The sequence below is a fragment of the Colias eurytheme genome, chromosome 18 (genome assembly GCF_061535395.1).
Source record: "Colias eurytheme isolate Ceu_HAF_F1 chromosome 18, ilColEury1 Martin Lab GWU primary, whole genome shotgun sequence".
Lineage (NCBI taxonomy): Eukaryota > Metazoa > Arthropoda > Insecta > Lepidoptera > Pieridae > Colias > Colias eurytheme.
In genome coordinates this window covers 3,368,862-3,396,828 of record NC_142997.1, presented here as the reverse complement: position 1 = coordinate 3,396,828, position 27,967 = coordinate 3,368,862, and the positions used below count along the sequence as shown (strand labels likewise).

Here is a 27,967-nt window from a genome sequence, read left to right as displayed (position 1 = left end):
TAAACCCCATTGATTTGTTTCAATGGGGATACTAAAAAGACCACGGCTACTTGAGAGAATGCCCCAATTTGGACGAAATAACCCGGAAATTCATAGTAGCAGAAGAAACCATTAAAAATGATAAAAAAGCATTCAGACATTTAAAAGACAACTTTTTACGGTGATGTTGCACTTGCACTGAGCAACAGCGGGGCTATTTAAAAAAATTCTGGTAATTAAACACCTATTTATTGGTTTTAATGATCATCATGTTAATAAAAATTTTGCACTTACCACATTTAGATTTCAATTTTTCGATTGAAGCCTTCAGAATAATAAAATGAAATTTTTAGGGTAGCTACCTGATCGATAGAGCAAGTTTTTAAAAGCCAAATGGAAAACCTTTTTTATGTGATTTTATTTTTTTATGGGCCCTTGAAGTTATGAACATACTGGGTAATTTTATCTTTCTTGGCATTTAATTCTTTTTTTTATTCCATTCGAAGATCTAACGATAGTAAATGTTACCATACTGAAATGGCCTATTTTTCAGCTTAGCACACAAAAAAAATCAAGCATCTAGCGCAATAATTCACGTCACCATAAATAAAAATCTCATCGTACTCGGCGATAGATGAAAAATTGAAAAAAATGTAATAACTCTGAAAATACGAAAAATCGCATAACACACATGGGGGTGATTCGGATAGCCCTCTTGGTCCTCTACTTCCCAGCTTCCGTTCATCACTACTTTTTGGGACACCCTGTATATAAAATTGGATGCAAAATTTGAAATATGTTGAAACTTTAGAATTACGATAGAATAATGAAAATTCCATGCACTAGCTGTGCTCCGCAGTTTTGCCCGCAGTGCTCTGCTCCTGTTGGTCTTAGCGAGATGATATATAGCCTATAGCCTTCCTCAATAAATGGGCTATCTAACACTGATAAAATTTTTCAAATCGGACCAGTAGATAGCGCATCGATTAGCATGTTCAAACAAACAAACTCTTCAGCTTTATAATATTAGTCTAGATTCATTCATAAACTTCTTGAAATTATAATCTTTTGCACATGCAGATTATAATTATTTAGTTTTATAGCATTCAAATTCATTATTACATTTTAAGAATAAGAAAAGGAAAACCAAAACAGTAGACAAAGTTCTATGGCTGAAATGAGATCACGGGTGGCCAAGAGGTCAGGTGTTACCACCACGGTACGGTTAAAAACGCGGGTATGAATCCCGCGTAATCTAAGTTTTCTGGGGCTTTAAAATTTTATATGATGTTGTTTCTATGAATAAAATACACTTCGATAACACTCAATTGTAGTAGAATTCAAATAATCATTTTATAGATTGTCTCTTTTTGGGCCCAAGTAATAATTTGCAAATCACATATTTTGTCAATAGTCATTAGCCGCTGATGGGAAAAGACCTAACAGGTTTCCATAGTAATAAAAGTAGTACCAGATTCGCAGGGGCTACTGAGAAAGGGAGATGGGTGATGTGCGAGCGAGACGCATGATGCGCGTACGCAGGCATGCGTCCTTCGCGGACGGTATGTTTTACTGAGCAAGTTTTTTGACCAATACAGGTGAACTACCGACTGTGACATGGAAATTACATCAAGATAGCATAGCAGAAGCAGTAGCTAGTAGCATATCACGCTGTTTAATCGATTTCGTAAATGTTTTACTTACGTATTTGTTTATGATAAGTAAAAGCAATCGATAAATTCAATTGCATCATCTCTTGCACTAAGATGTTATTACAGTACAGAAATTATTTATATTACCTATTTCCATCTTTATATTCATAAGAAATGAGTTAAGGCGCCTACGCCAATCTAAAAGATAACTTTCAAAATGGCGCTTGATATTCACCCACCATAATTTAATGTGTATGAATTATTCAACGTTTACGGGAACTTAAATATCTTGAATATTTTAAAACGAGATAGTAAATTGTTAAGCACGATCGCGAAAATGGCTTGACCTTAAATGGAAATACTTAGAGAGAGAAAAAACTAGACATTGAAGTAAATCTGAGCCGAGAAAAGTTGGTGTCCTTATTGGGCCGAATTAGTTCTAGACGAATGGAAATAAGATATAAATCGTATTACCTAATTTAAACGTCTTATTTTCCATGGGTTATTGCTATTCGTATATTATACAGTACTTACAGTAGAACGTACGGTAGGTATTATGCTCAGCTATAATTTTCATCAATAGTTAAACTTTCATAATATGTATTTAAAATGTAATAAAAGCAAAACCATTTTATCGGGTAACAACTCAAAATATGTATTTGATTAAGTGTTAAATTTGCAATACAAAATCTGTACATATGGCATACATTTCCTTTTAAAGAAACTCATTTTCACGGCCATCTCTCGTATGGGCATAACCAGAGTTTTGATGATAAGTAATTGTCTATTTACCTCGTTAAGTTTGCTCGTAATATCTTACATGAATATATTTCGAAATTAACAGAACAAGATCATACGAAAGTATCGTTCTCGATTTTACTAAAATCTCGACATGACGACAACTCGATATTGTTTGTACCTATGAAGTGGATCCAATTGAAAAGAAAATCGTTGCAACCTATCTGCCTTGCGTGTATGTACATGAATACGTCTAGTTTTAGCAAATAATATAAGCATTGCTTAAGATAAGATATGAACGTTTGCATAACATCTACTTTAGTCTCAAGATTGAGTTATCTTTATATTACAATCGTTATATCTGTTACGAACCTAATTTAGATTAGGTACTTTGTGTCTACTGTTAAAACACTTCAATGTAAATGATATGCATCATTTCGATATTTTTAGTGATTTTACTCCTAAAAATTCGTAGGAATTATTGGTCTTTACTTGTGAACTGCTATTATACTTAAAATTAATTTCATTCTCTTTGTTTCCTGTTTTATTCGCGGCTACGCCCGCGTAAATAGCATAGTTATAGTAAATTTCCATGGGAATGAGATGTTTCACTGCGGTAAAAAATAGCCTATAATATCACACAAAAATCATATCGTAACATGGCTCCTTTGCTACATGAAAGAAAGGCAAACAAACGCACTTTAGAATTTATAATATTAGCTGAGAATAGTAAGGACCTACTTCTTATAAAATACAATATGTATATTCATAGGATATGAAGAAATTGCGAAAAATATCGTTAACTCCAAAACCCAACAATAAAACTTCACCAACTATAGACTCGAGTTAAAATTGAATGCACATAAGTCCGTAGTAGTTTTCTTCAAGTATCCTATAGGCTGCGAGATAACTATGTAGAGTGTATATCCGGCGTCTCCATCCCGCTACTAGATAACGTTATCATCCGCTCATTGTCCCCCTATGCAGATGACCAACGTGCTGTAGGTTGTTGACTTGGCTAAATTAAGCAGAGAATGCAGTATCTTACTGGGCGATTTTATGACAACTTACAACTTGATTGATAACTGTGAACGCACAATGGAATGCCAGATAAGGGGTTCAAAGTATAGATACGAGTCAATATATTGTTGGGTGAACTGTTAGACAAATGAGCGTTTGTTTTGACTGGTATTTCTGTTAGAAATATAAGCACTGAACCAAAAAGGAATTAATAAATAGAAACATTTTTTTTACCGTGTTTGGCCGGAATTTAATATGATGACGATAGATGATTTCTATCTTATCCTTCCATATCAAATAAAGAGAGGTTAACAGTTTCGGCTAATTTTAAAAGGAGCGTATTAAATGATTTCATAGTCAATATTTTATGGAAATAATGTGTATAGATAGTTGTCGCCAATAATTGTATTCATACATAGGTTTTATACATTGGTTGTTGCTTACATAATACACATTCATCTAAATTAAGAATCGATTTTATTAGCTGATGTAAAGCAGAAAGGGTGATATGTTCCTTATCTAAAAACGTTTACGATAATATTCATCGCCCCATGAGCCCACGTACACAGCCTGTCATGGTTAAATGTTATAAAGAGCCCGCATTATCGGGTGTTAGATAAATTCGATCATTGTAATGGATTTAATCCATACACTATACATGTAGTGTTTCACATGCAATCAGAGGTCCCACACTGCTTCGTAACCTTAATAAGTATAATGACAATATAATTGGTATAACAGCAGTCTCTTGCGCAAGTTTAAAGACTAGATTGACCATAATTATGTGAGTTGTTTTAAAATATGTATATCCGGTAAGTAAATAGTAGAACAATTGTTCAAGATCGAGATGCAGCGTGGAAGGAGTGTCACCAACTAGGGCTGGCTGCCGGACGCTAACGGTCGCGCGCATTCCGCCCCCTTTCCCTCCACCCGGCCAACTAATTGCTTCTTATGCGCGAATGTCTGACCATTTTAAGTCTTTTGTGCGGCAAGAACTCCCAGCATTATTCCCAGATTTGTCTCTGGTTCAGTTAAATACATATTCGTTTGTGGAATTCGCTAATTGCTTCCTGTGTTTTTAGTGTGTGGCTTTGAATTTAGGAAGTGTCTAAACTTTCTTACATTTATATCTTAACGTTGATTCTGAGAAATTACGATTTTCTTTATTTATCGTTCCCGGGATTCCCATTTCCTGCCTTGTACCTACCCTTTTTGTGAAAGTTTTATAGCCATAATAAATATGAGTATGAAGAGTGAAACCAGATTATTTATGGATGAAGTAAATATTATCTTCTGCATCAACTGCAATTACATGCAATTATTCAAGATGATAATTGTCACCTGCGTTACCTTATTGGTTATTTATAATTTCAAACGGCCTGTTATTTAGCACACTTGCTCCATATTTCCTAACACATAACAAATTATGTTTATGTACTTGATTATAACAGCAGCGTCTGGTATTAAATTAATGTTGCATTCCGCACTTGATTTATGATATCATCTTAATAAGGTTCATCAATATCACGTCACCTCTTGTATATTACGATGTTGCTGATGTATTTAATTATCCTTCATGAACTTCCTAAAATCAGGTTTTATCATCGTATGTATTATAATGAGCTAACTGTTCTTGAGTTTTAAGTTGTGTACCAATGAAATAGTATGATATGTTTCTTTCAATAGATGTTGTATACATCGAATACTACATGAGTCGTTAACCACAATACACATGGATGATTCAGGATCGCGGATGACTACAGCGGTCACGCATGATACGGACCGGTTCTGCTCTACCATCAATGACGTCACTTTGCGGATTGGAAAACGTATTCAGAAGAAGGTGATCGGGTTGGGCACCATCGAACGAATATGTTCAATGTAATATTGACATCTGATTTGGAACTAATGAAATAAAAGCTGTATTTATTTTTAATTCGTGATTCATAGAGGTTGGCTCAGTTGATAATACATTATTTATTAGATAAGAAAATATGTACGTGCCTAAAGGAAAAACTAATCACTGTTTTAATGGTCTTAAAGTTGCTTTGTACTGGTTTTACGGTAGGCTTACGGCTCGTAATATTTATTTTGGTATTACAGTCATAAATCGCGGCGTGAAAATTCAAACTCGTCTCGTTCCAATTCAAAATTCTATTTATATTCTCCTGACTTCACCCGAGCGGGTTACGTAGAATTTCTGTTAGAAACAATACGGTGTTTGTGGCTTGACCACGTACCAGTTAATACTGATGTAATACGAATTAAACTTAGCTATTTGAACATTGCATTCATTGAGCGCAATATATTCTACATTGTCTCAATCTTACTGTATTTTGATAAATTAATCAAGCTACGTGTATTGATGTTATTTAACACGTATCACATTACTTGAAAACCACAACATATTTTTAGCCACCAGATATTGTCGTATCGTTAAAGTTAATGAAACTATCAAATGTACATATCAGTGGCTTTTAATAAATTATAGTTTGTTTGAAGCATAAGTTCTCAATTTCTCAATAGATCGAGGACACTAATGCTATAAGCATTAATAGTTAGTTGTTTATTCGTTTTCAGCATTAGTTATAGCAATTTGTTTATAATATGTATACCTAATACCTATTGAAACATGAAGCGCATTTTAAACACATTTTAAAGGTTGCGTTGTTTTCACTGTGCACTCATAACTTGACACTACGTTATTTACTTTATCAGGTCAAGGTCTTCCATAACATCACAGCCACTCCTTTTATTTACCGATCCATTAAACGCAATTGTTCTCTGCAGCAGTTCTTTGTTCGTAATTCTGCCTTTAATGTTTTCTTGTTGAATACATCCTTTTTATACCCTTCATTCATTATCTTGACCATTATGTTATCAAGAATTGAATTACGCTTGTCTACTGTCTCGGTTGTCGTTTTAGCTCCAATGTCATTGTTGTGAATAGATTAAAGCTAATTGCATTTATCATTATTGTGCTTTATTGCGTCAATGTATGATTCTGCCTTCTGGGATACAGTAACTCTTTACGAGTAATTTAAACTTGTACAAGGAAAACATGTTTCACGCCGTATGAGGTAAACTATATTATAGTAGAGCCATTTTAATAGGCAACATTTGACAGTTCAACAAAATTCAACAACGTAACCTAGTAACGACAACATAGAATAACATGATATTTCGTTTTGTTAGAACTGCACATTTGCTTAACTTTTTTCAATTACGACCACATATTTATAATAATAATGACCGATACAAGTAATTTTAAGATTTCATTTTACTGATAAACCATTCTAAACATAATAAACAATTTCTGAATTGAAGAACTGACGTCGCTACAATTTTGTGTCAATAAACCTTTTTTCTTTTTAAATACCAGAGACGTTACTCTAAAAATCGAAATTTGACATCTAGAATCGAATGCATTGATTACTTGTGAATAAAAATCATCATAAATTAATAAATTCGATTGACAAATGTTTCAAATCCGTATCGATTAATTCACTTTAATCGATGTTTTTAAGTAGGTTACCTCTCTTCGAAGATAAAATTGATAGACGTCAAATGTTGCCTATTAAATTGGCTCGACTATAATAGGTATTTTAATTCAAGCTATTAAAGCATATTTGTCATAATGTAGACAAATAACCTTGGCATCTGAACAAATTTTAGTGTAATATTGTTCGTTATAATCCTTAAAAATTTATAACTTATTCGATTTTACATGATCCTGTAAACTTCATAATCTTCAACTTTCTCCTTCTTAAATCTACTACTGGTTATTTCACAGTCACAGTCAATATAGCGTCTAAGTTTAATTCCGTATTACTTTTTTCATCATAATCTGATAAAGTTTTTACTTCATGTACAAGATGCATGTTTACTCGCATAAATCTTGCCCATTTCGACTCAATTAAGCTTGTATAATTTAAAATGAATTTCCAGCCTATACGCCCCTACTTCAGCTGTGAGTCATTCATTAATATATTCGTGAATAGAAAATTTATGGGCTTACACGGTACCTTAATTACAACCAGCGCCAGGTTACAAGCATCATTAAAAATTTCAACCTGAAACATCCTGGTTATTACTAGCTGGCTATTACTCGCTTTTCTCACCAGATGTCGATGCTCCAGTTTTACGTGTACGTACGCCAACACATTTACGATGCGGTGCCTGTCGTATTTCGTAACTTGGATTACGACAACAAATAACCGTTTCTATTCTTATAGTATTTATCGTAGGAGCAAGATTGTAAAGCTCTAGGCATTAATTACTGGGAACACATTTTCTGTGCTCAGTTTGATTTATTGGTACGTCTTATTAGTTTTATGGTGTAGACGTATGGGATAATTGAAAACGATTATTGGCTTATGTGGTCTGATGGATAAAGTAGAAGTGTTAGATGACTGAAGATAATGTGCTATAAGTTAATCCTAAGTGGGAAAGGAGCTGAGTATGAAGATTGTTTCATAGTGATATAATTCCTGGAATTATGAGTTGGGATAGACAATAGTGGAAATGTCAAAAAGGGCACGCAGAAGGTGCCCGTTCTGACCCCTTTACTATGTAAAGAGTAGCGTTTTATGTACATTTTGAACCGTAGAATAAATTTGTTTTTCATACTTGCGTAATGAAGTTAAGTCACGTACGAATGTAAAAAATTCAACATCTTTTACTCGTTTTTGTATTTACAGTTATTTAGTTCATTGATATTTGTTTTATCTTTTTAAACTGGTGAAGTATGTGCTACAATTTATTTATATGTACATATTACATTATTAGTAGCAATTTAATAGAAATTAATAATTTAATTTCATTCACAATAATTTTTTCATTTCTTTACTTTGTATGCCTGTATAATTGCCCCAAATGTATAAATAGTCTTAAAATCCGGTCCTCTTGTAATCTGCAAAGCCCTGCTTGAGACAGAGGGGTCGATTGAAGAGGTCATTGATCTGAGAGATTTAAATACCCTCAATGTTGGTATGACATATGTTTCGTGTGATTCAACTTATTTAAAGTAATTATTATTCTTGGAACCTTTCTAGTCTTTTTTACTAAAAATAAATTGTGAAATACGCGAGTGTGTCTAATCTTGACAAGTTACACTTGGCTGCACTTACCCAAGTGCCATTATGATCAGAAGAGCAAGTCATTCTTGTAATAAGCTTGGGCTTTACATTTTAAATTAAAACGAGCACAATCCTATTAGGTAAGTTCCTACGTGACCACCCGCATACGCGATGTTTATTATCCTTAAAATAATAATAAGAATTAAGAACAACTAGATTGTCCTTATTGTTGGGTTATTTGAATTTGCCTAAATATTTGACGTGATTACGCGCCCGGAAAAATGCTTTGCTCCATTATTGTGTGTTAAAGAAATATTTAAGCAGCTTCATTGTTTAGTATTTGCTGTTCGCTTTTTCAGAAACGTTGAATATTTTTCTGGAGAAAATCTATCGTGTTGCTTGCAGTACTAATAGACGGGTTGTAGTGAAGCAATAATGCATTAATTTTCACCTCTACGCCGTGGGAAATAAGGATTTCCATCGAGCGATAAGTACAAGTGTTGGTTCCCACGCGAAATGCGTTTCTGTCTAAGTGGAGAGATAAATATTTGTAAACTAAACAACTGTGAGCCCCTGACCTTGCTTCGGTGTACTGTGACACGGATCGTGTTTTGTTTGAAATATTTGTCGGATAAATAGTAAGTAGCGAATTTACTTAACCTCAACTAATTTGAAGGTATGTACAAATGTACATGTGTTAGCGTGTACGCAGACATGTACATTTTTCTTATTGGATTTCTTCATAAGTATTTACCTATGAGGATAGCCGAGTATATTGTGAAGGTAATCCACCTTTACTATTGATGACCATTTGTTCAAATACACAGTTTTTTGTTCTACAATGTTTGAAATCTACTTAATTTTGGAAATTTTATTTTATTCTGTACTGGAAGTAACTAGTTAACTTATTTTTGAAAGAAGATTTTAATTTGCAATTTAAATATCTATTTTGAATATGAGCCCAGATCAAAGCATGTTCTATTCAATCCTGCAAACCAAACACTGCATTAAGGGCGTATAAACGAGTCATTGCTCTAGAATTTAATCAACCAAATGGGATCCCAGACATCATCTTTAGTGGCACATGGCCGCCCTGTGGCGCTCCGTCCCGACTAAAATAGACAAGCATCTATTTATACGGAGTGTATCCGTTCTGCGCACGCGCCGCTCGCGTAAATATGGCGCCGATTTGTAGTGCCTATTCACTTGGGGGGAATTATAATGGATTTATTGGTCTATGCATATGCAAACGATAACCTATCTGGCTGTTTATGGGTGTGCTCGACTTCCTATAGGATTTCCTTTAGCAAAGCGATACTGATTACATATTGCCTTGGAATTAATGCAAGTTTGTGGTCTAATGATTTTCTCGTTGAACGTTGGTTTTTTTTCTGGTGTTATTACGTAGAGTCCGATGGAGAAGAAGAACCAATAAAAGGTTCTGTTGAGCGATTCAGTCAATTGGAATAATGATGTAAATTCTCCATTATATTAAGTTGCAATGATGAATGTTTCAAATGAAAATATCACATAATGTTATTAAATCAGTGATTTAAATGAGAGTGAGTCTTTGTTATAGTTGAACTTTACGTTTACTGCAAAAAATTTATTTCAACATTCATAATTTGATTTTTTTAAATCTCTGTATATTTTTTATAGTGATATAAATTAACAGCATTTAATAGCAAGAGGAAGTCACCGTTGAATTGCCCTTTCATTAAACATAATTATTTATCATGATATACTTGTACACACCTTTCTCTCCTTATAAAACAGGATGTGATGAAATTAATAAATTACACACCAAGTTGCTCATTATACTGTTAATCGATCATATTTTATAGCTTATAGTATTAATGCTATATAATATTTTACGTAAGGTACGCCAATTTAACAAAAAGCTACTAAGAGCGGATGCAAAACATCAATCTTAGTTAATGCAAAATGCGATAGAAACTGATAACCCGGCAGCACTCCCACGCCCTCACATTGTTGGTAATCTTTATATCATCGGTCAATGTGACTAACTTTGAAATAGATTGCATTTTTCTATATAAGTACTTTGGCGATCGCAATAAAAGCAAAGAAGCTCTAAAAACGACTGTAAAAACTCGGATAGTGGACCGTTATGTTCTTTAGCCAAAATGTATTGTTTAATATTGCAAAAAATGTGAAAGGTTGCTGTCCGACTTGGGCGTAGCTTATCTCCAGCCAATCTTAAATAGGATAATGGCCATAACGTGTATTGTAATAAAAGACTAACAAGTATCGAAGCCTTAACATTGCCACTTTGATTTGCGTGTCCATAAATTAATACAGCCATTAAGGCACAGCAAACAAAAAACACGACTCGCCCAAGCATAATGATGTAACAGAGGTGACGCTATAACAAGCCTATAAATAAAGTCACTTCAAACCATACACCGTTTCAATTCATTGACCACACCGTCCGTCACGATGTTCCTGCGAGGTTTTAATTTAAAATGTCATTACAGAAACACATTAACAAGATGTTAGAATGCCGTGACACGATGCGTTCATGTGAATTAAATGTTAAACTGGTTGGTCTATTAGTGTACGAAGATGGTTTTAAAACATAAACAAATAAAATATTTTCTTCTTGTCCTTTTTTCAAACATAGAGCTAACTTAGAGCTCCCTTTCAAATTCCAATTTTGGTCACCCTGAAAATATGAAATGGTTAATATTTGGGGCATTTCACGCGAAGCGGACACAGATTTTTGGGTCAGGTTACCGATTTCGTTTATATTTTAGTATGTTACACCTGTTTATATCCTCGGTATGTATACGAAATATTTTTGCATTTAGAAGCTTAGTTTTCAAAATACAGGTCTTTGAAGATGTCAGCAAGCGCGAGGCATGCATGACTTTGTATGTAATTATCAGTTCAAAAAAGGATTTTTTTAATAAATTGATGACTGAATAATAACCCACATTATAAACCCTTTTTATTCTCATATTTTTGATTTCGAATTTATTATTAAATTCCTAAGAAAAATTAAAAAATATTTTTCTTTGTAATTTTTTACAAACTTAGCATATTTTAAAAAATTTTTAAGATCATTAAATAAATGGCTTATATTATGCTTAAACTACATGCCAAGTTCTAGAGTGGTCATCGCAGAAGTTTCGAAGCTACATGTATTATAATTGCGAAACGCGGCAATATCCCCATACTAGCCCTAGTTGGTTAGCGCGACATTCTGCAGTGGGGATGCAGATATATGGGGATATTGCCGCGCTTCGCCATTATAATACATGTAGCTTCGAAACTTCTGCGATGACCACTCTAGAACTTGGCATGTAGTTTAAGCATAATATAAGCCATTTATTTAATGATCTTAAAAAATTTTAAAAATATGCTAAGTTCGTAAAAAATTACAAAGAAAAATATTTTTTAATTTTTCTTAGGAATTTAAAAATAAATTCGATATCAAAAATATGAGAATAAAAAGGTTTTTAATGGGGGTTATTATTCAGTCATCTATTTATTAAAAAATCCTTTTCTTTAACTGATAATTACATTCAAAGTCATGCATGCCTCGCGCTTGCTGACATCTTCAAAGACCTGTATTTTGAAAACTAAGCTTCTAAATGCAAAAATATTTCGTATACATACCGAGGATATATACAGGTGTAACATACTAAAATATAACCAAAATCGGAAACCTGACCCGAAAAATCTGTGTCCGCTTCGCGTGAAATGCCCCATTTGTTACTTTTTATTCGGTTCAAAAAATCGTCACAATAATGCTTATTCCAACATAACTTTTGAACAACATGTAGATGTAGGTTCTCCCAAAAATTTTATCAAACACTATATTAATTCCCATGATATCATACTCCAATAAAAATGTCGTCCATTTCTACAGTTCTTTGAATATTTTTTTTCCGCTGTGGTCACAGTCTTGATTCTCCTGCACAAATACGTTATCTGGGTCACGGTCCATCGTGAACCTCGTTTTGGCCCATGTTAACCTCTATTACTACAGGACTGCGTCATGATCGCTTATAGCAGAAACATCGATACGATAATTACAAAAAAAGCAATGACGCATCGATCTTCGACTCGCGCGCTTTCGCAGTTACTATATTTCAATTTTTAATGATTCTTTGAAATGCAATTAGTCCCATCATTACCAAATACCTTGTCTATAGGCATTTTGTAATTATTGTTCTACCTACTTAGTACTTATACTAATAATTTCGTCGCCTTCAAATTGCTCCAAGCCAGTTTAAAACATGTTATCTTTATTCGAAACCAGATCATTAGTCTGTCCTTATTTTCGACATCAGTAATTTATTATGCATTCGTTATGCACTGCATTATTTAATAACTGTTTTTGAGTGTCGTGCCCCAATTCTTAAATTGGTTCACCGACTCTTTCAATTGTAATGATATTTATTTCTCTACATTGTAACACAGATAATATAAAATTTAAATATAGTTCACAGAAAAGGTACTTACATGTATTTTATGGCCATGTGAAGTCTAAGTAGAGGTGGGAAAGGTCTTAACTCTTAATCAATAGGAGAAAACGACACGAATACCTCTTACAGCTTAATTGATACATGTGAAACTATCAAGTACTCAACCTACAACACTCTTAACTCTATATTAGTTTTAAAGCCCGCTCGGGTAGGGCGCAGGTTTGAAAGTTGATTTTTTATCGCAAAAACTCTTGTTTTCCCAACGAGATTCCGACATTTGTTTATGGTTGTTGAAGAATATAAAAACGTCTATATGTCCAAGAATGCAGCCTGATTTCTAATTGTAATTTGCGGTGTCCATTCCGCTGCTTAGATTACATACGTTATCAATTTGCGTATGTTCAAAGAATCACAATGGCAGCTGTCGTAACAGCTGGTTACCATATTGAATGTGACGTCAATGTATGGTAAGTTGATTGAGTGCACTTAGATTCACATGCTTTTCATGCGTTGCATTTGATATATTATGGTAATGTGAACGCTAAAGTAATAATTTATGATAAAGTGACACTATAATTAAAATAACGTCTATTATTAAAAACATATAATTAATTTACCATTTCACGAATAAACGCACCTTTATTATCTTCAGACCCACCAATTATAAGTGAAAGGTTTTTAATAAAATGTGAGAGACATAATAAATACTCTTAGAGAAATAAATGTGCTTTTGACGCCTTACTTTCTCTTTTATTGACGGTTTTGAGATGGTTATAAAAAGTTTGTAAGTAGCAAGACATAGGTTAACAATTTGATTGACTGCGACGACGGTTTGCAATGTGCTAAGTGGATGATGACGGACATCACTCCCGCTAGTTTTAAAACGATGTTCCAACCGATCTAAATTACTGACAGACGAGTTGGCTCAGATAGCAATAAATCTGCGAAGTAAATGTTGCAACATTTTATCGTGAGAATACATGAGATAATGTTGTCCAAAAATGCGAGAAATTCGCTGCGCTCCTCTCATCGCCTTATCGGACAAACATTTACTTGGCCGAGATTTCTTTACGCATGCTTTATCATAAACAAAATGTTCCAAATCTGAATTGGTTCAATGACTTCAGTATTTAACTGTTTGTTGCGATGTTTCACGTGAAGCATTTTTGGGGCTTCGATAGGGATGATTATTTAGCTTCGCCTCGCTAATAGCAGGCTTCAGAGCATTGCGCCTCAATTGATAATTGCTCTAGAATTGCTAATTGAAGCGGCCGCAGACTATATAATTTGTCTAAACAGATACACGGTCACTGATCTCGAAATGATAAATGGGATTAGAACATTCGTGTTTAATTTAAATCTACAATGTGTTTAAATTCATAATGTCTCAGATGTTTCTAAAGCTTATTAAACTGATGATTTAATAGCTGGAGAGCCAGTGAACCCTGGGACTAACGGTCTCCCTGTAAGGCTAGAATTTTGTATACTTACGATTTATGGCATTCTAAGAGCAATAGCCATGACCTGGCAGGCGTCAGCCCTGCACGTCATCAGCCCCTTTATTTTTTAAACTGTTAAAAAAATTGGTTTTCTAAACTTGTTTCTGTAAATTTGAAAATTTAATAGGATAAAGTTTATTTATTGTACATCTTAAAAAAAAATTGACAGGCGATTACAATAAGCAGAAGTATATGACAGATCAATTAGAAAACGCACAGTTGATGGGGTAAAATAAACTTTATCCTGTATACTCGAAATTTTTATATGTGTTCAAATAAACGTCTCAGAGTAAGTATGTACAATGCCAGGTGGTTTTGAACAGCATAAGACCTTGACAGGCGAGGGGACAGTTGCTAAGGGCGTGCGAGTGGGAGGTTTTGCGTGAATGCATATAGTGCATTCTGTCTGTCACTCCTGATGGTCGTAGCGTGATGATACATAGCCTATCACCTTCCTCGATAAATGGGCTATCTAACAGCGAAAGAATTTTTCAAATCGGATCAGTAGTTCCCGATATTAGCGCGTTCAAACAAACAAACAAACTCTTCAGCTTTATAATATTAGTAAAGATTTATTTTATTTAAACGTACAAATTTAATATTAAATAATTTTTGTTTTGTAAGTTTTCGCTTATCTTATAAGATCTATAAATATACCATCTAACAAATGAATGAAATAATTTTTCAAATCCGACCCGTGGTTCCTGAATCCTGATATTAGCGCGTTCAACATAGCAAACAAACAAGCAAATTCTTCAGTTTTATTATATTACCTAGTATAGCTAGTAGTGTCACTACTATAATATAGACTATGTATAATAACATCACATAGCGTGGCGACGCGGCCACGATTTAAAAAAAAAAGCTTCGTTACAGCTTCTGGCCTTTATTTTTTCTGTCTAGCCCATGTCTAGCCCCCTTTCGCAACGCGCGATATGGAACATACTTGTTCCAAAAATATTACAAAATAAATATTAGGTGGTGTAGGTAGTACTTTAAGAAGACATTGATTGCTCACATATTTATTTATCATAATCATCATAAAGAAAGTTATTTGAAGTACCTACCTATGCATTTTAAAATATTAAAAAAATGAAATAATGTATTTTATTGTGATTTTAATACATTTAAAAAGCTTTTTTGATTTGAATTATAAAACACAATAAAATACATTGCATTTACTGTATGCGTTCATGTAAAATTTCTTATTTGCACGCCGCCCTTAGCAACTGTCCCCTCGCCTGTCAAGGTCTTATGCTGTTCAAAACCGCCTGGCATTGTACATACTTACTCTGAGACGTTTATTTGAAGACATATAAAAATTTCGAGTATACAGGATAAAGTTTATTTTACCCCATCAACTGTGCGTTTTCTAATTGATCTGTCATATACTTCTGCTTATTGTAATCGCCTGTCAATTTTTTTTTAAGATGTACAATAAATAAACTTTGTCCTATTAAATTTTCAAATTTACAGAAACAAGTTTAGAAAACCAATTTTTTTAACAGTTTAAAAAATAAAGGGGCTGATGACGTGCAGGGCTGACGCCTGCCAGGTCATGGCTATTGCTCTTAGAATGCCATAAATCGTAAGTATACAAATTTCTAGCCTTACAGGGAGACCGTTACTCCCAGGGTTCACTGGCTCTTGGACCATAAGTGACTAGTGTTTTATTAACTTGATGAAATGCCGCATGGTAGACGATGATTATTTCTTTCGAAACACACGCGACCTCGTAATTATCTAAATAGCATTACGTATGCAATAGATACTACTTGGAATACTTAATGATTACTCTGTGTCATACTTTCACTATTCACCCACTGTTGGGAGTGGGCGATGACGGAAAATATGCGTATTGTTTGAATATTTTATTCATGTATCTGTTTTTGTTTCAGGTAAAGGTAAGCTGCACTTCCAGAATTGAATTGGTAACGTAATAGAATAATTCAACAAAAGCGGCAGTGGACATGATATTTTCCTGACCTTATTTCTTTATTTTTGTTTTGTCGCAGTTGTTCAACCCAAAATCTAGAGCGTACACCGGTTTATTATCTAATCTTGGATCTTACTAGCTTTTCTTTACTACGAACAGATGTTTTACTATCAATGGAACCGTTGTTCCTGATGGAATCAGATTTATATCTAAATCTATCTCTTCATTCGTGTGAAGTAATCTTTTAAATATGTATATTGTAATTTTTATTCATATAGATGTTATGTTTTTGTTGAGTTTCCTGTTATTAGATCGATATGGTCATTGGTCATTAGTGACAAATGCGTAAAATAGTTGGTTTTCCGTTTCGATACACGTACGTGGATGTCCGATTGTGCCGTAGAGGCGAATTGCGACATAAATTACAATATTGTTATTATAAACCTTTTATGGTTTATAAACTGTGCAAAGTGTCGCAAACACTTCGATAAAAGGAATATAAAGAGCTCATATTTCCCGTATTGTTCCTTTTAAATTTGTATTTCTACTATCTTTTTCTGGTCCCTAAAGATATGCCATAGTTTAAATTCGTAACATTCTGCATTTCGCTTGGCTGAGTTGTATTTGAATGTAGTAGGCGCAGCAATCATTCGATTTATGCGGTATGCATGGACCCGAAGCATAAAAGGATTGGTCGTGGGCTAAACATAATCACATTTGATGTTAAAATAGAGCTGCGAGTTACAATTCAATGTGGCTTAATGCGTATGATCTCACACTATCCCTTACGGATACATTTATTACGATCTGAAGACCGGCCATGTTGACAGTTTCCTCTAAGATTGCTACAGCCGCATCCAACGTTTTATCTGTAATCGACGTAATAAAATTCCAAATTTATTATCTCTATCTTGGTTAAGTAGTTCGATTATCTCAGACAGTTTTCTTTAATTATACATCTTCTGGCTCTGGCATAGGGCTCACTTTTGATTGGTTTATTGTTGCCTCGGCATAGTAGAGTTTACCTTGCCTGATCGTTGGACGATTTGAATCGATTTTATGGCCTTTGGTTTCCGATTTGTCGTTAGTGTTGGGATTATCAATTTACAGCTTAATGTGTGGCCCTTATCTACAGGTAATAAAGTGAATCTCCGTTATTTAAATTGCCGTAAAATTTTGTTTTATGTTTTAATTTCCATCTAAATTTACGTTACTCCTACGGAACAATCGGAAAACTACATTTTCGTAATTCATTTATGACTAATGTTAACAAACTGTGTTATTTTATTTTTGACATATGTACATAGTCTTCATGATCGTCAAATAATTATTATCTTGCAAAAAATATTATTTAATAGTTAGTGGTAAATAATATATTTATAGTATTCATCTGACGCTATGTAATATGTATTATGCAGAACAGTGTTGCATTTACAAACTAGATAAAATGGTCAGGGATGACTAAAGGTCGCGTTATCTAAATGAAACAATGAATAACGCTAACGGTTACACCACTTTATAAGCACAAATTGGCTTGATGTTATTGAATTCATTGGGTTATGTCATAAACATGTATTAAATAAGATTTGTCCTTGTTGATTACTTCTCGACGGAGCCTTTTATGCCAGATGCATAGCTATATGTTTATGCATATTGATAAATAATAATTAATTCCATTGCTAATAATATATGAAGTGTTAAACCAAATAAAATATATAATTATATTTAAGTATTATGTTATCATTGTACTAAGGAAGGTAAACATTTCAACAGAGACATTTTTTCTTAGAGCAGAACTAGGTTCCTGAGACTTCAATCCATAAACAAAACGTTTATGATGTCCATGGAAGTATTTCTCCGTTCTTTCCCAGAAAACGATCCAGATAACCATAACTAAAAGGATACCCCGCGGCTCTATAGCTATAAATAATTTGTAACCTTTGGCCAGAGATTGCTTCACAGCCATCAGGTGGCAGACCGCCTCCGCGACGGAAGCGGTGGGCGGAGATCAGATCTATCGCGCCCACTCTCCGCTTATGTCACCGATAAATTTTTCATCTTAAAAGGACAGCTGTGCAGAATACTATTGTTACTACTAACGGATCTCTGTTTGTGGGACCCTAATTGGTCGTGGTTTGTGGTTCGAATATCGTGTGTGGGTTTGATAGACTTTCTACGCTATCAATTCTTTGGATGATAACTTAGATGGATGATGTATTTGATAAGATTTGTTAGGAATGTACCAGATCATTTGCAAGAGATGGTAATCACTGATCAGCTTATAATCTACAATCTTTATTGGCAATTTTACAAGTAAAATTATATTCCACGTCTTCGGGTGTGAATTTACCATACCTGAATCGATTTACACTTCCAGATTCCGATGAATACATCTGACGAAGGAGGAGAATTGCCAATTTCTAAAGTATAATAGGTACATTCATGAATTAGGGCTGATTTTTCAATCCTTGGTTAGAACTTATTCGTCGAATAATGTATAAAACTACCATTTTAAAAACGTATTCTAATTGCCCGTATTTGACAGTTTACGTGACATTTTAATATTATCGTGTAATACTTTATTGGACCGATAAGTTTTAACCAAGCATTGAAAAATCGGCCCTTAGCCTAATTGTAATTACTAATATATGTATAAAACGCTTCCGACTGTCACCCTAAAATAGTACTCAATCGGTTAATTCAATAGGCATCAGCAGCCACAAAGTAAATACCAAATGTAAACAATCATGAAAGTGGAAGCGTGTGTTGTCTATGTTTAACGAATGGTATAAGATTTATTTACTTGATAACGGTTTTGTTTAATTACCCACTGTTTACCGTCCGTGCATACTAGAGGTTAACATAGTGTCTTAAAGCAGTATTGTTTCCAGTGAGGGAAAGTGATGGCACTAGACGACCCACATAGCTCTGTCATTCTTCCACACTGGTAATAATACTGCTTTAAGATATCATTGTTATGACTCCTCGTCATAAAGAAAATGTTAAGCTGTAAATTGTTATAGCGTTATATTTGTGTCATGGTTCTAGCTGCACTTTCGTAAAGTGCATCGTGTCTGGAAAGTTCTTTGATATTCATACAAATGTTGATTGTTGATAGTGTCGTGGTAATTTGTCGGCTGACGTTGTTTGTAACTTGAACAATCGACAATTTTGCAGTGTTAAAGTGTGAAGATAACTCTTATGGCGTAGAGCCACTTTTTGATTGACTTGGTATGTGACTTGGTCTAGAAATTATTTGTTTATTTTACCAGTAATTATTTAATTATTTGTTCATTTGATACCTTTTCATTATATGACATAGTAGTGTGTAGAAGTGTCCATATTGATTCCAAAACATATAAAGGAAAAGTGACAAAATGCAAGTATATGTACTTACTCTGTAATTTTGTGTACTTACCAATGATGTGTTGACTTTGGTGATCAAAATGACACGATATTCTGAATATTAGAATGATAAGAATATAATTATTAAAATCGTGTCACGTACGTTAATTATGATGATAAAAAAAGTTAGTATTTGTTTTTAAACTATTTCATATAAGTGGATGTACCTATACCATCTATACTAGGAGTTAGGACCATAAAATATTATTCAAACAATAATTTGTCCTTTGAAGGATTAACTGTTTCTCCCAACTAAACTTGCTATCGGAAAAACCAAAAATTCATAACTTCCTTGATTGAATAGTGTTATTTAATATAATTATATTAGTTTAGGTGCTAGCGCAGCATAAACCAATATTGTTTATTGCAAAACTCTTGCATCCATAACAACGACAAGGTATAAGTTTTATGTCTAGAGTCGGCGATAAAAAATGTTAAGGTGGACGTCTGGTTCCGATAAATTCCAAGAACGTTAGTATATATCGATTCTTTGTTGCTATGTATCTGTTTAAGTCGGTATATATGCATGGAACTGAATCTAGTAAGACCCCATAATAGTCACTTGGTACCTCGGCATTGAACGTGAGTCCATATAAGAAATAATTTGGAAAATCCAAAAGTGCACGCCTCATAATTTTTTATTAATTATTATTTTTGTTTATTTAATAACAATTAAACCACATCGAATCAGACCCTGAAAAATGAAAGGGTTCTATTCCTGAGCATACTCAAGCGTAAGAGAAAAAAAAAGACTCGATTAGTAAAGTATTTCGGTCGCTATCGTGTTAACAAGAAAAAGGATCCGCACATACAGACACACGGACGTCCAAGACAGAACTTTTTTAAACTGTTTTTTAACTAGTTTAAATAACAAAAATGACATCAAAAATATCAAAAACGTTAAAAATAGTGCTTTTTCTTAATATGTGTGTGTATGTATTATCTTACAAGTGCAATGTATGATACATAAAGACATTTTAAGTTTGAAAAATCAGATGTTTTGCGCGAAGTGACAGTAGTACCCACCTCAACGCTTCGCTTATGAGGCGTGCAATAACTCATAGCTAACTGGAATAATTAATTAACCTCAACTCGTATATTGTTGATTAATATATGCGCCAATTAAAATATCTTGAGAGTGACGTATTCATTGAATCCTTCATCTTTAGTTTATCAATTACGTTTATTATCATTTATCAGTTATCCATGACTAGCTATGCCTGGTGTCCTGCGGTTTTACCCGCATTGCTCCGCTCCTGTTGGTCTTAGCGTGATGATATATACCCATATACATATAAGGCCTATAGCCTTCCTCGATAAATGGGCTATCTAACACCGAAAGAATTTTTCAAATCGGACCAGTAGTTTCTGAGATTAGCGCGTTCAAACAAACTCTTTAGCTTTATAATATTATTAAAACTAGATGTACATTGTACGTATTAGGTATAGAATAACTAATCATATGTATGTAAATATCATGTTCTGCTTGATTGTGGTTTTTTCCTTGGAATGCAAGGCATTTATGCGCCTCGTGTCCATAAACATGATATAAACGATTGTAATACATCATTATTGTTTGTATTTACAATGCATTGCGAATATGCGCTTGTTTTGTGCCAGTGTAGAATATTAAACAAACAGGAAGATCTAATTAAATAAAGAAGATAAGTATTATATAAGTTTAATAGCCAGGAATATTGATTGTATTTTCCAACTAACTTGTGAAGGATTGTTAAATACCGGAGACGCCACATGTAAATGTATGTTAAAACTTTCATGTGAATGTTTTCTTGAATTTGCATTGTTATGCATGTGATGACCTTGTACGAGATGAGTTAATAGGGAAAAGTGTTTAATAACAATATAGTTGAAAAGGAAGAAAATAAATATGTAAATCTAAGTTTATTTTTGTTTAATAATAGGTGTCCCAGTAGACGTTTTTCTGCGATATTGCCCCTTTTTCGTGTTGAATCTTTTTTCTTGTGCAAAAACGTTAAAAAAATGAGCCTAATTTGTCGAGCCGTTCTTGAGTGTTACAATTAGCAAGTAGCAACAATATGTGGCGATTTGTTACATGTAGTATGTTTAATGTAAGATATATCTGCTTTCTGGTTTGTCCAAAAAGAAAAACAACCAATCCAAGCAATGTATTCTGTGTGGATAAATAAGTGCTCTACACGCGCCAATGCCCAAAAATACAATAAAGTGGAGCGCATAACGCAGACGAATAATGTTTATATCATATTGACCTTCACGGAATCTGGTGACCTTACGGGTATTTAACAAAATCGCAATATTTCGAGCCGTGAGTCACGGTGTGCGCTGGCCGCTCACGGTCGGCGGAGTTGTCTGTTTGTAACGCGAGATGGTTAGTTTTCTGGCTAAAGTTTGTAACTAAAGCTTTACATTAGTTCCCAGAAGCTAGATATTATTTCAAGGGAACGTTGACAGTGATTCACCAAAGGCTTCTGAATACTCATTCTCATTTGAATAATACCTATGCCTTTATTCAATATCTTTAAAATATTTTGTAAATAAATATTTCTTATGTTATTGATTTATGTTCGCCTACCGGCTGTAAATCTTGTCTGTTTGTAGTTCGTAGATGTCGAAAACAGTAAGTTATGCATCCGACTCTAACGGAGGTAAAGAGATCGTAAAACCAATAAACATGTATTATACATAGATGCCCCAAGTTGCCACATTACATAATGTCATGGCGCTGGAAATCTTAATATCAACGGCCGTTGGGTCATAAAAATTTTACAGGTCAATAAAAGTTCGATATTACTTGCGTACACTCATATCTATCAAAGCTGTGATGAGTGTGAAGTTGACTTCTTTGTGGCCAGCACTAGATATCATGTTATACATAATGTGGTAAAAGCTTGTCAAAACATTTTAAGTGTTTGTTTTACCGCTCATACTGTGTCAACATTGTTCACTACGTTGCGTCAACGTACTAAACTAAAGCAGTTATAAGAGCGACAGCAGTTAAAATATAGATACTTGGTGTAAAGCTTCGTGATTCATTTATGTAATTAGAACTAGAATTCCGCTTGACGCCGCTTAACCGACTGACTCATGCAAGGGAAGCAAAATGAATGTGGAGATAGCCAATGTACTTTGACCCCTTCATACCTACATGCAATCACAGAACGACTCGTAGGAGGGCTCTTTGTGAGAGTACGTTCATCTTGCTAAATCATGTGGACTGCCTCGTGACGTCACGGCCCCTGAGATCTGATCGCTTATTGCTTTTTTGTTCGTTTTGTGCCCGCAGCCTGAGACCGGATGACTGTTATTTTACTCGTTTTAAGATGTGTACAGCCATCTTATGACCACATTGGATATGCGAGTGCCGAGTGGAATTGAGCGAGCGGGCACGTGGAATTTCATTAGTGTCATGTGTCTAATGAGATTATCATGCCTGTAGTTACTCACTGCAAATGAATCTGTTAAGATGAGACTTGACTTTCTCTAATATGCGAGTGTTATGCCAATATAGGAGATTCGTTTTCTTTAATAAAACTCCTATTCACTTTTAACAATGGTGGATGCCAGAATATTTCACCTAATTGAAAATGTAAATGATTACATTAAATTCTTAATTCTTTACCAACTATCGTTTCCATGTTGATACTCTTTTATTAATGTTAAAGGCATATTATAGTTAAGCATTAATTTATTGTAGATTCTAGAAATAAAACAGCCAAAAACCAAACATTATAAATTCCAAAACATTTATAAACAAACACATCATCTATTCCAGATTTCAAAAAGGACTGGTCAGATCACGCCCTCTGGTGGCCGACGCGCAACAAATGGCTAGCGCGGCCCAAACACACGCTTGACCAGTATGGTGTGCACGCGGACGCGGCCCTCCACTTCACCCCCATGCACAAACCGCTGAGGATCCAGTTACCAGACCTGAGATATATTGACTGCAAGATCGACTTCTCCATTGACACGTTCAGTGCTGTTGTTCAGCTATGCAAGAGTTTAGGTGAGTTCAAGTTCCTGTAGGGATGTGGAACCTACCAAAAAATAAATATAAAAGGGAAGAAAGAGTATGATATGACAGAAGCAGCTGCAGCGTCGCTTCGAGATTAGGAGCTTAAATTATTTTTCGCAGAAACGATAGACTACTGAGAATGCAGGGATTGTAATGAATAAACGATCTAAATTGGTGGGTGATCTAAATTCGCGATGTTCCTTGTACCCAGTTTAATTTGAGGAGTTAATTTATAACAATAAGTTCCAGTAATTGATTGTATCATAGTTTTAACTTTATTTGAAGAATTTGCAACAAAATTAAAGTAAACAATTAAAAAAAATACCAGGTTCAGTTACAAAGATACAATCCTATTCCTGTAAATAAATAATGTTCCTTGTAAGAATTAGTTTAGACAATTACGTAATATACAGAATTACATAGTCTAAATTTTCAAAGTATTATAACAATTTCAGGTATAAGGCATCCAGAAGAACTATCACTTTGCTATCCCCTCGAACCATCCCATCTAAAGCAAAACTACCAGAACTTGAAAGAAGCTAAGAAGATCAAAGCCTCTCAACCGCCAGACACAAATACATTCATAGCAGCAACCAGGGGCTCTTCGAACAGTCTTGATAGGTCTTTGGCGTGTCCAGCTACTCCACCACCCCCGAGGTCTTTGTCAGCTACTCCAGTGGCTTCACAACAGGTTAGTTTCGTATTTTTCTGATGTTTTTGGTTAATAATTCGATTCAAATTAGCTTCCCATTTTATGATTTTTTCCTATTATTGAATTCAAATGCATCGTACCGTATAAGTATTTGATCAAGTATTTCATATTGTTAAACCTACGTCCTACGCCATGTAAGTTTGGACAGTGATATTTTTTATATATGTCTTGAAATCTTCAGGTAACGCATGATTTCATCATTAAAATAAACTTATAAATGGTCTTGAAATGTTATATTTCGTAATAGATTACTGACGTTTTCAAGATTTCCCAATAACTATTCAATTTTCCTCTCTAGAATGGCACGCTCCGTCGGTACGGTGGTCACATATACAGCACGCAAAGCGACGGGTCAAGCGATGGTGGTTACTGCGGTACCCCGCCACGGGCCGCCTCCATGGACGCACTGGACTCGCTAGCTGACCTCTCGTTGGCTGATTCACCACTCGAACCAGACAGTCAGTCGCGCGAATCGCTGCTCACGCCCAAGTCACTGATGGAACGTGCTAGAATGAATGTCGGGTGAGTAATTATGATGAATAATTAAGTAAGGCTTAAAAAGCAATTTGAGATTTGTTTCTTGAATGTTTGAAACTATATTAAAATATCTGCAATGAAATACAAAGTAATAATGATATCGAAATTTGAACAACTCCAACTCGACAAAAATTGGAATCCTGATTAGAAATATAAATTGTTTGTTTATAGCGAACAGTTAACTGACACAATCAAAAGTTATATTTCGTCTTCCTTTAATTAAAAAAAGAATAACGTGTTTTTAACTCTGAATAAAAAATAACTATTTACCAAACTTATCTACATTGTGTATCAAATGATTATAAAAAATAATATAATTGAAACTAGACCAACCATTTTGTCCGCAGTTGGCTAGACTCCTCCCTCTCCATAATGGAGCAATACGTCCGCGAATGGGACACGCTACAGCTGCGCTTCAAGTTCTACTCGTTCTTCGACCTAACACCTCGGGCTCAAGATGCATCTCGGCTCAACCAGCTGTACCAGCAGGCTCGCTGGCAGATCCTCAACCAGGAGGTGCATTGCACGGAGGAGGAGATGCTGTTATTTGCAGCATTACAGGTAATTATGGGTTTGGGAGGCAGTAGACAATGTTGAGGTCTAGTTTAGGCCTCAGATCACACAATAGAACTGAAACTAAAAGACAAAACAATTAAAAATTGAATTTTCCTTAATCCTATTAAGGAACGTTTATTAGCAACGTTGAGATGAAAACAATGAGCTTCGTAATTCTGACCCAATAGTCTTCCAGCGTCTTATCGTGTACAATATTTTTGTCAGTAACACTTCTTTGTTTTCCTAAAAGTTCTTCTGTAAAATTTCCACCAATCTTTTCCAATTTTCCAGCTACAAATCGAGCTGCAGACCCTAGCGGGTGGTGGTGTAGAAGCAGCAGACGGATCCCACAACAGCAGCGCTGGAATGGCTCCAGAAGACGAGATAGATGCTGCTCTTAGTGAGTTGCAGGTGCAGCTCGAAGGTGGACCACCAGCTCGACCCGATATAACGCATGTACCGGAATTGGCGGGATATTTGAAGTATAGAGGGTAAGTTGAGCTTTTTGAAGTGAAAACTTCTTTAGCGGCGTTGTGTATAAAATCTTAAACTCGCGTCAGGACACGTGGCCTGATCGAAAAAGCGTAAGACAGATTTCTTTTTTTTTTAGCCCTTATATTCCATGCGTAAGACGGATACCATTCCAAAATATCAAACATGCTGAACGTTAATAATCAAGTTTTCACTTCTGCCGGCACTCCCAGAGTGCAACGAGTCTTTTTTTTATTCATCCTACTACTATTATAAAGGCGAAAGTTTGTAAGTATGGATGTATGGATGTTTGTTACTCTCTCACGCAAATACTACTCAACCGATTACAATGAAATTTAGCACACATATAGAGGGTAACTTGGATTAACACATAGAATAGGTTTTGTCCCGGAAATCCCACGGGAACGGGAACTATGCGGGTTTTCCTTTGAAAACGCGAGCGAAGCCGCGGGCGGAAACCTAGTAATACATAATTCTTAATTTCTTGGGTTTAGCTGCGATATCGTTATCGATATCGTTATCGTTAAGGTTATATACCTATGTGTTTGTGTCTTTGCAATGGAAACAAAATTTGGCAATGATGAAATGGGTTAACTTATCGCAAATAAAGTGGAATAGACTAGTGTACTTTTGCGACAACATGGAAAAATTAAAACACAAAATAATATAACTTCTAATATATGGCCATATGAATAGGTTAAGTACATTCATTATAAATGGATACGTACAAATAGCACGATACTGAAATCAAGTTGATACTTGTTTGAACTATTATGCTATTTGAGTATTTATCAATATTTTTCTTATTGTATCAGTAGTGGTGACTGTATTAGTCTATTATTATTCATATTTATACATATTGAAGTAATATTTTATTAATATTTATGATATTTTATATATTTTCCATTGAACGTTGTTTGGGGCGTGCTACAAAGAAAGTTTCATGGCGAGTTTTGTGTGTAAGCGTCATTTTGTTACCCCGTGGTGTTATATTTATCCCTTATCTAACATTTTAATTACTTTTCAAGCGATTGTATATATTTTTGATGCGAGTATAATTAAAAATAAATTAAGTTTCGTTTAAGATTTCCTAATTAGTGTGATATCTACTAACAATGTTTTATTTTAATTACTATGTAAATATTTTTGATATTATACTATTTGAGTGTATATTATGACTATATGAAGGTTAAAGAAAATAATAAAAAGGAACACTTACCTTACTTACCTAAAACCGCGTCGCAATGTACAAATTTACTTAGATATAAGTACTTTTCTAAAACTATATTGTTGTTTATACTATAGTTATGCCTAAAGTTTCGTTTATGGAACTGACTGGCTGGCCCTTTGACCCAAATCCTGACTCTTTTCCTTTACATTGAATTGACACTCACGTAAAATAGCATGTAGCCTATTTTTCCTTGTGAAAAGTTGCATATTATTCATGAAATGATCGAAAATGAACCTTATTTGTCTGTATTTAAAATACAATTTCCGCCAACAGCCGCCAACGCTTCACGCTACGTGCATACAAACGTGGATGGGTTTCGTGTCGCGATGGAGTATTGCGCATACACAGTTCCAGAGATGCCGCGGTCAAGGGTGATCCGCCCTCGTATGCTGTGGAACTAAGGGGGGCTGAGGTTTGTTGATTATTTTTTAATTAAGTTTTTGAAGTGAAAACTTCTTTAGCGGCGTTGAGCACTTTTTCTGTAATGGGTATAAAATCTTAAACTCGCGTCAGGACATGTGACCTGATCGAAAAAGCGTAAGACTGATACCATTCCAAAATATCAAACATGCTCAACGTTAATAATCAAGTTTTCACTTCTGCCGGCACTCCCCCAGTGCAACCCGTCTTTTTTTTTTCGTACATTATGTTTACATGAGCCAACGTT

General features: G+C 34.6%; 1 protein-coding gene across 1 annotated transcript in view; it reads left to right on the top strand.

The window, feature by feature from the left end:
- The window catches only part of Fit1 (Fermitin 1), a 34,222-nt gene that overhangs the window by 1,923 nt on the left and 4,332 nt on the right, over positions 1-27,967 (top strand). The window contains exons 2-7 of the mRNA XM_090112182.1: positions 23,529-23,764; positions 24,229-24,464; positions 24,784-25,007; positions 25,370-25,583; positions 25,869-26,068; positions 27,574-27,712. Of these exons, the coding sequence (XP_089968308.1) occupies positions 23,529-23,764; positions 24,229-24,464; positions 24,784-25,007; positions 25,370-25,583; positions 25,869-26,068; positions 27,574-27,712 (1,249 nt within the window). The remainder of the gene's footprint in view (positions 1-23,528; positions 23,765-24,228; positions 24,465-24,783; positions 25,008-25,369; positions 25,584-25,868; positions 26,069-27,573; positions 27,713-27,967) is intronic.